At 43.8% G+C, this 14,030-nt stretch overlaps 1 protein-coding gene across 1 annotated transcript; it reads left to right on the forward strand.

The window, feature by feature from the left end:
- The first annotated feature begins 348 nt into the window (after positions 1 to 348).
- Positions 349 to 7,899, forward strand: MRPS14 (mitochondrial ribosomal protein S14). The gene is made up of 3 exons (XM_016194297.2): positions 349 to 479; positions 3,430 to 3,588; positions 7,468 to 7,899. The coding sequence occupies exons 1-3, from the start codon at positions 438 to 440 to the stop codon at positions 7,648 to 7,650; spliced, it is 384 nt and encodes a 127-aa protein (XP_016049783.1). The 5' UTR covers positions 349 to 437; the 3' UTR covers positions 7,651 to 7,899.
- The last annotated feature ends 6,131 nt before the right edge of the window (positions 7,900 to 14,030 follow it).

The raw sequence follows: 14,030 nt of genomic DNA on the forward strand, positions 1-14,030 counted from the left end.
AGATAGGGGGTGGGGGGATATAAGAAGGCAGATGACAGTAATTCCCCGGTTTCTGACAGGTAACCCTTAAGCCGAGTGGGTGGTGCAGGAGGTGCAAAATGAGCGAGGAAAGGAACTTGCCGGGAAAGAAACTCGTGACAGCAGTAGGTGATAAGGTGGAAGAAGAGGTAACCCAAGCGGTGCATACAGGAGCGAGGAGCCCAAGTCGCCCCAAGCAGGGGTCATGTGATCAAGAGCACAAACAGCAGGGTTCCGCCCTCCTGTAGGTGGACCTGAGTCCCGCCCGCAGCCCCGCCCTCAGCCCCGCCCCTAGACCCAGGCCCCGCCCCCACGACCTATGGCACGCCGCGCGTCACGCCTACGTCCTCGCCCTCGCGTCCTTCCGGTTTCCGGCCGCGTCTAGAAAGTCGCCGTGTTCGTGGGCGCGCACGGGTAGCATGGCGTCGTTGCTTGGCCCGCTTCTCCGGACTGTTCGACAGGTCAGGCGCGCGTCCGTCTGTCAAGCCCTCCTGTCGCCTCACTCCGTTCCGAACCCCAAACCTGAGGGCTCCCCGAGGCTCTAGAGCACACCATGCGGCCCCGGGGTTGTTGAGGGGAGCGGAAAAGCGGGTCTATAGTTACAGGGGTGAAGTGACTCTTGTTTTTAAAGCAGGCTGGTTTGCGTCCGTTTTTGCCTCCCGGGGACATTCTGTGGAAAGGGGGACGGGGCGGGGTGTTGCTCGAGTGGGTTGGGGTTGCCGGAGCCGAACCGTTAGTGGGGAGCTGCTGGCTTGTGGGGACGGACACGGATGGGGATAGACAGACGTGTCACGGGTGCCTGTTCTGCCGCGGTGCCGGCGTGTTTCGTGTTTGCCGGGCGCCCGGCTGAAAAGTGGGGGCGCTCCTCCCCGTCCGGTCGCCTTTGGGGGCTGTGGACGGGCGGCCCGGGGCGGTTGCGAGTGGAGACCAGCCTCTCCAGAGGTCTCCTGCAAAGGCGAGCGCAGAAGCGGGCCGGTCGCTGGAGCAGGGGTGGGTGAGGAGCTTTGTTTCAACAGCGTATTTCTGTGTTGGAGGAATGAAGCCCCCGGGAAAGGGGGGCGCCGGAAGCGGCACAATGGTGCTGGGTGGGGGCCTCCTTCAAGTTGGCTCCTGGCAGCCGCCACAGTTGTGTCTCGCGTTCAAGTGAAACAAAACGCCCACCAGGTTTTCTAGTAACGCTACTGAAAATAATAACAATAGAAAGAAACATGAGGGAGCCGGGCGGTAGCACAGCGGGTTAAGCGCAGGTGGCGCAAAGCACAAGGACCGGCGTAAGGATCCCGGTTCAAGCCCCCGGCTCCCCACCTGCAGGGGAGTCGCTTCACAGGCGGTGAAGCAGGTCTGCAGGTGTCTGTCTTTCTCTCCCCCTCTCTGTCTTCCCCTCCTCTCTCCATTTCTTTCTCTGTCCTATCCAACAGTGATGACAGCAATCACAACAATGACGATAGACAACAAGGACAACAAAAGGAAAAAAAATTAAAAATAAGTAACATTTTTTAAAAAGAAACGTGAAATTAATTTGGATGAAATAGTCTTGGGCTAGGCTAGCTCCGCGGTTGAGCACAGGATGGACCTGAGATTTCTGATTTAATCCCCTCAGGGCGGACCACACGACAGAGCCACTGGAAAGAAAGCTCGGCTCTAGTCTCGCAGAAAAATAAACTGAAAGGCAGGGCCAGGGCCTTTCACAGGCAGAAGTTGAAAAACAAGATCAGAAGAGAAAACACTAAGCAGAACCTGGACTGGAGTTGGTGTATTGCACCAAAGGAAAAGACTCTGGGGTGGGGTGGGGGAGAGCACAGGCCCTGGAACAGGATGACAGAGGACCTAGTGGGGGTTGTATTGTTGTGTGGAAAACTGAGAAATGTCATGCATGTACAAACTTGTATTACTGTCGACTGTAAAACATTAATCTCCCAGTAAAGAAAAAGGCAGGCCGGCAAAATAGCTCACTTGGCCATGTGTGCAGGCGACCCAGGTTCAGAGACCAGCTCCCATCACATTAAAGGAAGATTCAGTGCTATGCTCTTCACCTTCTGCCTCTAACTAAAAATAAATACCACCTAAAAAAATCTTAATTCGATAAAGTATTGTTATTTTAGCATTAATGCAAATATACAGTGTTTACTTTTTTTTTTTTGCCTCCAGGATTATCGCTGCTCCTGAAGGCTATTTTTTATTAGCTAGGACAGATAAATCGAGAGGAAAGGGAAGATAGGGATAGAGAAAGACACCTGCAGACCTGCCTCACTTGTGTGTGTGTGTGGGGAAAGGGTGGGGGGTTTCAAACCAGAATCCTTGCACTTCCTAACTTCCTACTATGTACTATGTGCTTTACCCAGTGGTGGCCTCCTCCTCCTCCTCCTCCTTCCCCCCCTTCCTCCCTACACCCTTTTAGATTGGTTAGAGAATAATGGAGTAGGGGAGGAGAGCTAGAGAGACACCTGCAGCTCTGCTTCACAGCTCAGGAAACTTTCCACCCTGCAGGTAGGGACTGGGGGCTTGAACCCAGGTCCTTGTGCATGGTAATATGTGTGCAACCAGGTGCACCACCACCTGACCCCTGTTAAGTAATTCTAGAAATGTGAGGTCAGTGATGATTTCTAAGTACTCTGGTACAGCAGTTCTACTGCCAAGAACTTTTACTGATGCCAGAGCACTAGCACTTCTGGTACCTTGGCATATGTCCATGTTGTGCTGGGGCTTGACCCTGGGCTGCATGCATAGCAAGGCATATGCTCAACCCAGTGGCCCTGCACTGTATTTTTAAGTTACATAGCTAAGTAAAAAGTCAAAAAGAATTAAAGTCATTGAAAAATTCCCAACAATGGTTTCTTGACATAATTATCATTTTAGCTTGATGTATATCTGTAAGTTGTTTTTTGTTGTTGTTTTTACCAGAGCACTGCTTATCTCTGGCTTTATGTTTCTTCAAATTATTAAAGCTATTCCAAAATTGTTTTCATTACTTTGAGAAAATGTCAATTTACAGGGTAAGAAATTTTTTTTTTGTTATTTTATTTTTCCTCATAGTCAGGTCTTTATTGCCCCACACCAGCTTTTGTAGATATAGGGAGAAACACCACAACACTGAAGCTTCCCCCAGCTTCCCTGTGGGTCAAGTGCATAGCAAAGCAGACATCCTCCCTGTTGAGCTATTTTGCCAGACCCTTTTTTCTTTTATTTTTAAATTGAGGAAATTTTTTACAAGGCTTTTGTTAAAGGTGTACAGTTTCACATCTCCCCAAAGTTTATATACACCAAATCACCATCTCCCTCCACCATACCAAAATTACTTAAAAGGAAAGCAGAAGACCAGTAGGTTATAATGTTGACAGAGTATCATAGGATTGGGGGATATTGGGAGAGCAGGGTCAGACTGTCATTCCCTGCTCCTTGTCTGTCATTTAGATGGTTCCTGCATCAGCTTCAGGACAAGTTCGAGGCTACTATGTGAACTGGAAAATGCTACGAGATGTGAAAAGAAGAAAAATGGCCTGTGAGTATGCTGATGAGAGGCTACGGATCAACTCACTCCGAAAGAATGCCATTTTGCCCAAAGAACTTCAGGTTAGCCAATTGAGATGTGTACCTATCTTCTACAAGGTCCTGAACCCAAATCTCTTGGTACTATTTGTTGTAACTTAGTATTAATATAGCTTGAAATGAGATAAAGACTCCTCCATGAAGGCATTTAATGTTATAGCCTTCTCCTTGGTTCCTCCTCTTTTATTAGCTACCATTCACTGACTTAGTCTTGTTTTACAGTAGTAGAATTTTATAAGTGTGTATTTACTATGCTAAAGTTCACTGATTTTAAGTCCCTCTTCCCTTTACTTTCATAGCCACTAATTTGGTTTGTAATCCAAAAGTTTATTACTATTAAGTTCATTGTTTGCTTTCTCTATATATCATGAGTGAAATCACAATTACTCTTTCTCCTGACTTATTTTAGTGTAAACCAGTCCATACAAATTGCACTGTCATTTTTATAGCAGAGTAGTGTTCCATTGTGTATGTAGAACAAGTCTTTACCCAGTCATGTATCCATGGGAACTCGAGTAGATTCTAGCTCTTTTCTAGTTCTTGGCTATTATGAATAATGCTCTAATAAACAATAGAGGAATATATATCTCTTCAGATTTTTTTTTTTTTTTGGTATTTTATGAGTAAAATCCTAGATCATGGCTCTAATACATGTGGTGCCAGGGATCAAACTGGGAACACCAAGCAAGCCAGCTTGAGCTGTTTCCCTTGGCTGCAAGATTTTCTTACTTTTTTCACTTGTTCCTTTACTTTTCTTTCTTTTTTTTTAATATTTTTATTTATTATTGGATGGAGACAGAGATAAACTGGGTGACACCTGCAGCCCTGCTTCACCACTTGTAAAGCTTTGCCCCTGCAGTTGGGGACCAGGGGCTTGAACCCAGGTCCTTATGGACTGTAATGTGTGCGTTTAACCAGGTGCGCCACCGCCTGGCCCCGTTCCTTTACTTTTCTGTTGACCTTTATTGCACAAGCTAAACGGACTTTGAGATCTTCCAAAATAATTGGGTTGTTTAACTGTATGCTCTTTCTCTTCGTTTGTAATCCTATCGTCTCATTAGCTAGTGTTGCTAGATAATAATTTTCCTTTTTCAAACTACTTAGTTGGGTATAACATTAATTTAGTGGGATTCTACCAGAACTTTCAAATTTTAAGTCAGAAAATAGTGTAAAGGGCTGGGGAGATAGCATGATGGTTATGCAAAAGACTGAGATGCTGAGGTCCCAGGTTCAATCCCCAGCAGCTTCATTAAGCCAAAACTGAGCAGTGCTCTGGTTAAAAGGAAGAAAGAAAAAAAAAAAGTCATGAACATTGGAATGGTGTTGTGGTTTCTCTTCTCTGTATCTCCCTCTCACCCTGGGGCGGGGGGATAAAAAATAAGTCTGCGGGAGTCGGGCGGTAGCGCAGCAGGTTAAGCGCAGGTGGCGCAAAGCGCAAGGACCAACGTACAGATCCCTGTTCGAGCCCCCGGCTCCCGACCTGCAGAGGAGTCGCTTCACAAGTAGTGAAGCAGATCTGAAAGTGTCATCTTTCTCTCCCCATCTTCCCCTCCTCTCTCCATTTCTCTCTGTCCTGTCCAAAAACATCAATAACAACAGCAGTAAAAAAAAAACAAGAGCAACAAAAGGGAATATAAAAAAAAATTAAGTCTTCAGAGAGTAGTAGAATAGTACAGTTTTAGTGACAAAAATAAATGAAAGAATTTTAAGGGTAACCAGTCTTGTTAACTGAAATTGTCAAAAGTGCCGTTATTGTAAAGACTTGAGGCCCTAAGTTCTGGGATCCTTAATGCTCGTCCTTGCGCTTTGCACCACATGCACTTAACCCACTGCACTACCACCTGACCCCTTCTTCTTTTTTTTGTTTTTTTGTTTTTACACTGCTTAACTGTATAAAATGGTGTACCACCATCTTGTATCATGGTGGTCAGAAAAGGCAGTTTACATGATTTTAATAGTCACATATTGAATTTGGTTTCCAAAGTATTCTCTCCTTGTGATGTCATACTGCCTTGTGGTCTCAAGTCCCCATTGGGAAGCTGTTTGAGCAACTTAGAACTAGCTGCTTTTTTTCTTTTCCAGCAGGTGGTCCTTTCTCTTTAGCTTTATTTTTGGTTATTACTGATGCCTCAAATAGAAGGGCTCCTGTACTGCCAGCAAGTTTGTGGAAGTTGGGGGAAAAAAAAAAAAAAGGACCGGCACTGTAGTGGCTGAGCCAGGGGAGGCCTGGGTTTACTGTTAGCCCTCTTCTCTGAAACTCATCTCTGTCCACTGTCGGTGCACTTGGTGGCACCTGAACAGATCCTGATGGTTGGAAATAGTGCAGTCCAGAACATCATCTTTATTGTCCTTTCTGTGTTCATGGTCTGTATGGAGTCAAAAAAGGGGTGCGGGGGTTACCCTACATTTCCATTAGTGGTTGACTGATGTTCATTAAGAGAAAGTGACAATCCCCCACAGACAAAGATGTGTACACACACAAAGTATACTACTATTTAGTTATAAAAGAAAAAGGAAAGCTTGTCATTGCATCAACATAGATGTATCTTGAAGGTATTGTGCTGAGTGTAGTAGGGCAGAAAAATACAGAAGCTGCATGTTCTCATGCGTGGAATCTAAAAAAGCTGAACTTAACTAAAACAGGAGGATGGAAGTTACCAGGAACTGAAGAATTAGAGAAAATTATTAATGATTGATCAAAAGGTATGAACTTCCAGTTCACAAAAATTACTAAGTCCTTGGGCTCTATAACATGGTGACGGTAGGTTCACCTTACTTCATTATGTGCTTAGTGTTACAAAGAGAGCAGATCTTAGATGTTTTTACAGCACAAATAAGCACAGAAGGTAATTGTGTGCGATGACAGAAGCATTTTATATTCATTCTCTTGCTGTCTGTACAAGTGTCAAATCACCACCTTGTACAACTTAATCTGTTATATATCAATTCTATGTAATTGGGACACAACAGAAATGCATTCAGTTATTTTCCAATGATTTCAACAAGAATCTACGTAGCACCTTTACTTCTCTTATAGTAAGAGACCACAGTACCAAAATTTCCTTTGATGTGGGGGCCAGGCTGGAACCTGGTCATGTACATGGCATAGCAGCACATTGTGCAAGTGATCACTTTTCATAAGATCTCCAAACAAGAAACTGCCCAGCTGACTACTAACTGCAGAATAAATGAACTGTGGATTACTCACATTGTGAAATTCAACATCAGTAATAATAAGTAACTCATCACACATATAACTATATGGATATTTCATGAACACATTTGAGTAAAAGTGCCAAACACATGGATTTTAAAAAGCACTTTTTTTTTTTTTTAAAGATTATATTCATGAAGAAGACATGCAGAGAGAAAAAACCAGGTATCACTTTAATAGATGTGCTGCTGGGGATTAAACTTGGGACCTCATGCTTGAGTCCAATGCTTTACTATGTCACCTCTCAGACCACACACACACAAAATACATTCTCTTTGGGTATAGTAAAATAAAATTCAAAGCAAGAAAAACTGCTCTGTGGCATGTAGTAATCTGGCTTGATGTTAGTCCTGAAGGTCAAATATAAGGACACTCTGTAGAGCCTGGGAGCTACTGTTCATCTTCAACCATCCATTGCCAGTTATACATGTGTGTTGTCTGCAACTTTGCTGAGCTTGTACACTTACGATCTGTCAGTACGTAAGTACTGAACTATTTCATGCCTTATTTTTCTGCTTTGAGTGTTCTATTCAGAGATGGGTATGCACTGCTGTGCCCAAGGTTCTCTGGTTGGACTGGCCACATTAGTGAATTTAACCCTTTTTTATCTTTCCCCTAAACACTGATTGAAACATCTGTGAAGAAGTGCATGTCATCTGTGTGCTTAATGAATTTGTGACTTCCCTTAGGATGTGGCTGATCAGGAGATTGCTGCCCTTCCTCCAGACAGCTGTCCAGTCAGGATCAGAAACCGTTGTGTTATGACATCCCGTCCACGTGGAGTAAAACGGCGCTGGCGGCTCAGTCGTATCGTCTTCCGTCACCTGGCTGACCACGGACAGCTTTCTGGAGTCCAGCGGGCAATATGGTGATCCTCTCCAGAACCTACTGAGCTTTCAGAAGAGCTGGTTCTGGTGAGAAGAGACTTTCTAAGTTTTTGTAGGAATCAGATCACCTGATGCTGTGTATAATTAAATTATAATTTTTAAATGAAATCCTAAATGTTTCATTCTGCCTGTAAACTCTGACAGGAATTATCTTTTTTCTTGGATTTAATACTTTAGACATACTGTTCCCATATGTGGCACAAAGAGAATAATAAAAAGCCTTTTCTGAGTGTGCTGTCTCACCTTTTCTTTCCAGTTTTGTTTCTTAGCAACATGCAAGGAAGGGTTCCTATACTATTTTTTTTTCATATGTCTTATGAAGCAGTATTTTAGACTTAGTCCGGCTAATTGTGTTATCTGTGGATATTTTTAATCTTGGATTGACTTGCTTGAGTGCAGCACTCACCTTGCTGTTAAGTTTGTTGTCAGAGAAGCAGCACATTGGATATAAAGCTGCTGTTCTACCTACTGATGCTCAGCCTCTTTTCGTGATGGCTGAAAGAGGCAGATAACAAGTTTCCTTTCATTTTCAAAGGGTTTATGAAAAGAATGGCTCAGCCAGCCCCTAGAGTTCGACCTAAGAGGAAAACTTTTGTTGGAGTAGTTTTGCAATATTGTGATTTATAGGAAATTTTTCTGGTACACATTTGGTCTTCATTCACAGTACCTGGCTCCCAGTTCCCAAAGTCTTAGAAAGATATCTCTTGTTGTATTGAAGAGACCATTTTGGTGAGGGGAACCAAGCTCAGAGCTTATTCTCAGTGTCTAAATGGAGGACAATGTTGAGAGACTGAGCCCCTAACCTGTAGGACCTGATGCTCTCCTAGGATAGACAGTGTTGGATTTGACTGCTTCCCCAGAATACTCTCTCCAGCTGACTTATCAGTTAGCCATATAAAAAATTAACTAAAGGGCTTAGTAACATTTAAAAAAAATACTAAATGTTCTCTTACATAGAATGAATAAGGAAAAACAAAGGAAAAGACAAGCCTTTAGTTTGGTCTGCAGAACTATTGTTATCAAGGAGGGTTGCAGGGGGAGCGTGAGCAAGGATGAAAGGGGTTCCAACATGCTTTTGGTGGGGGTTGAGATGTAGAAGAGAAATTGAGGAGTTAGAAAAATTGGACTTCTAAAATATTTGTCATCTTTGTGAACCAAGATTACTTCAAAACTATAACTGAAAAACCAAAAGGTGTGGTGAGGACTATTTCAATTTTGTCTTTCCTTCTGTTTTTCACTCTCTGTATATCTGAAACAGCTTGGAGTAGTGAAGCCCCAGCAATAACAAAAAGAAAAAGGGGTGTGAGGTGGACAAGTAGGTATTGATGGGATTAAAAGCAAATTCTAGCGATGCAGTACCAAAGTTTCTCCTACTAAAGGGGCCCCTTTGGCTCCCCCATTATAGGGCCCCAAGTTTCTCTATTCTGTTTGCTCCAGTTAGGAGAAATTTAAAAAGCTGGGAAGCATGGTTATGACTAGAAGAAATGTGTAACCTGTTGGGGCAGCAGTTCATAACCAAAGGGCTAAGGTCCCTCAGCTCCACCCCTCACCTCACTGAGACCTAAAGCCTTCTCTACAGAGGGCCAAATGGACAGGGCTGGAGAAGTATGTGGAGCACCTCAATACTGATGACAAGCTGCTGTTCCAAAGCCCAGTGGTGAAGCCCTGACTGGGGCTGTAGTTAGATTGTGCTGTAGAGGGTAAGGCTTAATAGCAGGAAAGTTGGAACATTCATGTAAAGAAGTTGTGTCACTTACCTGCTTGCATTATAGGCAAGAGAACTGATTGGAAATTCAGATTCCCAATGGTATTTGGTGAAACTTGACTTTCATACCCTCTGTTACAAAACAAAGGCATGTTGGTTTGCCTCAAGATTTACTGCACAAGTGGGCATCCCTCAGATTGCCTGGGCCCTGGGCCTGAGAGGTAGCTCACTTGGTAGTGTGCCTGTCTTACCATGCTTTTAGCCCAGGTTCAAAACCCCAGCATAAAATGGGAGTGTTACTGCTTTCTGATCTTTCTCATCTCCTTGTCTAAAAGTTAGCCTGGAGTGGTAAAGTCATGTGTGTTCAAGGCCCCAGTCATTCATACACACAGTTTGACTAGAAGCTGGAGTACTGGTGGGACCTTGTTGGGAGGCTTGATAATGTTGAGATGTTTCTACAGGGCCAACTTTGGAATGGAGGAGTTGCTGGTTCCCTTCATCACCTGGATGACACCTGATAAACAGACCTTGGCTGAGCAACAAAGATGCTTGGCTATGGATGGCTAACTCAGGTGCACGAAGGCCCTAAGCTGATGGAAGGAGGTAAAGACATATCCACTTGGTGGTGGGAAAACTGAGCAATGGTCAAGTCTCCTCGGTGGGGGTGGGAGGGTGGAGGGGGTGTTACTGACTCATGGACTGTGGTCAGGCAGGTCACTAGAAGTCTGTCCTGTTAAGGGATGTCCAGGGAGCATGGCCACATGGAAACATCTCTGAGTTTAAGGTATGCATTAGGGTAGGTCTGGGTACCCAGAAGGATTTTTACAGGTTGGAAGCTATGATACTGGGATTTATCTTAGACAAATCTTTGGGGCCCAGGCAAGTGGTTCAGCAGGTAAACCTTATGCATGCCACAGCCATGCATGAACTTGTGGGGTCAATCCTTGACACCCTATAGGATATCAAAGGAAAAAACAACTCTACAGGTGATGGACAGACCTGTGCTCTGGTGTCTCTACCCTTCATGAAAATACACGCATGTGGGGCTTATGAAGTAGCTCACTTGGGACAGTGTGCTGCTTTGCCATGCCTGGGGCTCAAATTCAAGCCCAGTTACACTGCACTAAAGGAAGCTTCAGTACTATGGTGTTTTACTCTGCCTCTTGAAAATAAAAATTAAAGAGAGGCCAGGCAAGCCATAGCACTCTTGGTTGAATATACACATTACATAGCACAAGGCCTTGGGTTCAAGCCCCCAGTTCCCACCTGCAGGGGGGAAGCTTCACAAGCAGTGAAACAGTACTGAAGATGTCTGTCTTGTCACCCCTTGCCCTCTCAATTTCTCTACCCATCCTATCAAAAAAATATATATATACTTAAAAAATTTAAAAGGAATACATCCATGTGGGAGTCAGGCTGTAGCACAGAAGGTTAAGCTCAGGTGCACAAAGTGCAAGGACTGGCGTAAGGATCCCGGTTCAAGCCTCCAGCTCCCCACCTGCAGGAGGGTGTCGCTTCACAAGCAGTGAAGCAGGTCTGCAGGTGTCTAACTTTCCCGTCTCCCCTCCTCTCTTGATTTCTCTGTCCTATCCAACGACAATAACTACAACAATTAAAAAAAAAAAAAAAGGACAACAAAAGGGAACATTTTAAAAAAAGCTCATATTTAAAAAATACATCCATGTGTATGTGATCATATATATTTGATCTTCATCCAGTTACTAGCTCACAAATCCCCAGTCTTGAACTTCCCAAAGTACACAGAATGGTAAAGGTACTCTTGCTATGTCAATGCAGTGGCTTTTGGAGGAATACCTAAAGATGGGGGCGGACTGCCAGGGGAACCAACCTGATTAGTGGGTTGGTACACCCAATCCCATCATCTTGATGTCCTGATAAAGGGACTGGAGGTTGAGTTAAATAGCCCGTAATGATTACTTAATCTATGATGCCTATTTAATGAGGTCTTAAAAAGCTTCTGAGTTGGACATCATGGAAGAGGGAATGGAGGCTCCTTCCCACCTCTTCACAATGAGTTCTAATTGCCTTTGTAATAAATAAATGGGGGCTCTGGTGAGTAGATGGGTTTTCTGAGTTTCTGAGCTATTTCACCAAAGTAATAAAATCTGAGGAAGGAATCCTGGGGACATCTGATTTATACCCAATGTTCAGAAACATACAGCCTAGAGATTGAGGTATTTGAAATGAGGCCCAACAGCTGTAGGATCTGACAGTCTCATGACTGGCACTGAAAAAAACTACCTCAGGTGCTTTTGCTTGTGGATTTTGTTTTTTCCATCTCCAGGGCTTCACTGCTCTAGGCTTTTTCACATTGAGGGTCAAGAATGAGCAGTACACCAAGGCTTCCTTCAGTGTAGTGGGGGCCAGGTCCAAAGCTGTGTTGTGCACATGGCAAATCAGTACACTGAGTTATTTTGTCAGCTGTCTGCTGCCATGTTCTGGGTGGAATTTTTTTTTTCCTCTTTTTTCTTTTAACAGGAATCAGCAAGCTCCAGCCTGTCTGAATTGGACATAGCCACATTCTGTGTCTGCTTTTGTACCACAGTGGCAGAGATAAGCTACTGTAACAGACTATGAGATTCACGGAGCCCAGAACTTTACAAAACTGACTAGAGAGATTGCTTAACTGGTTGAGAGGCTCCAGGTTCCATCAGTGAAGCCACATGTGTCTCATATGAAACTCTTTCATAGTGTTTTTTTTGTTTGTTTTAATTATAAACTGTTCTAGAGGAATAGATTATATGGGGCTGGTGAGATAGCTTGTTTGGGGGATGCCTGCTTTACAATGCAAGCAACCTAGGTATACCCCATGGGAGTACTGTGGAACTGAAGAAAGCTTTAGTGTCCCTTCACCTCACAGTTATTTCTAGCTGGGGCCAGGTGATGGTATACCTCATTGAGTGCACATACTACAATGCGCAAGGACCCAGGTTCAGGCCCCTAGTCCCCACCTGCATGGGGAAATCTTTGCAAATGGTGAAGCAGGGCTGCAGGTGTCTCTTCTTTCTCCCACTCTATCTCCCCCTATCTTCTTGATTTCTGACAGTTTATCCAGTAAATAAAGATAATAAAAAGAATTTAAAAAAAAAATCTAGCTGAGAAAGACTAGAGCGGTGAAGTCCCAACAAAAAGAAGACAACTATTATGTGTGCCAGACATAGGGGTACCTACCTTGCCACATGCACTGCCCAAGTTTGAGCCTCAGCACCATGTGAAGGTGCTGGCTGCAGTACTAGAGGAAGCTCTGGTGTGGTCTTATCCCATGTATCTGAATGAAAGTGACATCCACAGTGGTGAGGTTGTGCATTTGCAAGAACTGGGCTGCTCTATAGGGAAAAATGCCTGCCGTAGTTTAGAAGGTAGTGGAACAGGGCAGCTCTGGACTTGAGAAAATATAAAGGCCCGGGGTTCAAGTCCCAGCCCTGCCTATGTCAGATGAACTTTTTTTTAAATGAGAGAACCAGAGCATCATTCCAGCTGTATGTATGATAGGAATTGAACTGAGAACCTTCCAGACTGCAAAATAGATAAATCTTTAAGACAAAAACATTGTACTAAAAAATCAGAGTTATCAAGTTTGAAATGCTTATGGGGGACACTGGAGTCTTAATGACATCTCCCTCCCTGCCTGCTTCCACATTTGTGCAGTGGGAATAGTAATGCATGGCACAACACTGAAATGGAAAGTATGTAGTTTTCCCTTATAAATTCTGATTTTGATGCGTAAGTTTAGGTACTCTGCCTAGTTGGAAACTTTATAAATGAACTTTAAAAACAAAAACTTCATGGTGTTCATTAATTAAGATAGCTCCTCTTCTACCTAATTTGAATGAAGCTTAAGACACTTTTGGCTGGTTGGTTGTTTTTAAATAGTGTGTGAAAAAGACCATAACAATGAATCTTCTTTCAGTGCAGCAGAGGCTGGTCTCAATCCTGGGTGGTGCACATGGCAAAGTAACACTCTAGCCCAGTGAGCTATTTCACTGGCCCTCTATTGCACTGAAAGAAGATTTATAGGAGGAGCCAGGTGGTGGCACATCTGGTTAAGTGCATATAATACAGTGAACAAGGTCCCCCCCCTGCAGGGGGAAAGCTTTGCAAGTGGTGAAGCAGAATTAACAGGTGTCTTTAGTCTCCCTCGCTATAAACCCTTTCTCTCTTAACTTCTGGCTGTCTCTATCCAATGAATAAAGGTAATAAAAAAATGTTTTAATTATAGGAGTAACATGACTCATTCTTGAAAGTTATATTCTTGCTCTTGCTTTCTCGCCTTGCCCCAACCCAACACCCTAATTGTATCAAGTCTACCCCTTCTCACCTGTGACTCCCAACCTCTTTCAACCACTCACATTCTCTCTTCTGGGGGCCTCTGCTCCTTGATCTTAAGCCCCAACTCAGTTGCCTTCCTAAGTAAGTTTTTCCTTACTTAGTAATGGGAGAGAGACCCAGACCCAGAATCTAATGTCTAGTCACTGCACCATCTCCCAGATAGCCCTAGTCAATTTTTGACCCCTTATCCCATTAATATGCTCCTATTACAAAGCATGAAGTCTCTGTACATTTTCAGACTCTGAACTGTCATCACAATGTTACTGGTACCTAGGAACAGGTCTTAGGTCCTCAACAGCCATTCTCATCT

This window comes from Erinaceus europaeus, chromosome 9, assembly GCF_950295315.1.
Source record: "Erinaceus europaeus chromosome 9, mEriEur2.1, whole genome shotgun sequence".
NCBI classification, from domain to species: Eukaryota; Metazoa; Chordata; class Mammalia; order Eulipotyphla; family Erinaceidae; genus Erinaceus; species Erinaceus europaeus.

Coding starts and splice junctions, on each gene's coding strand:
- MRPS14 (XM_016194297.2), top strand. CDS start 438: ATGGCGTCGTTGCTTGGCCCGCTTCTCCGGACTGTTCGACAG. Junction 480..3,429: donor TTCTCCGGACTGTTCGACAG/GTCAGGCGCGCG, acceptor TCTGTCATTTAG/ATGGTTCCTGCATCAGCTTC. Junction 3,589..7,467: donor TTTTGCCCAAAGAACTTCAG/GTTAGCCAATTG, acceptor GACTTCCCTTAG/GATGTGGCTGATCAGGAGAT.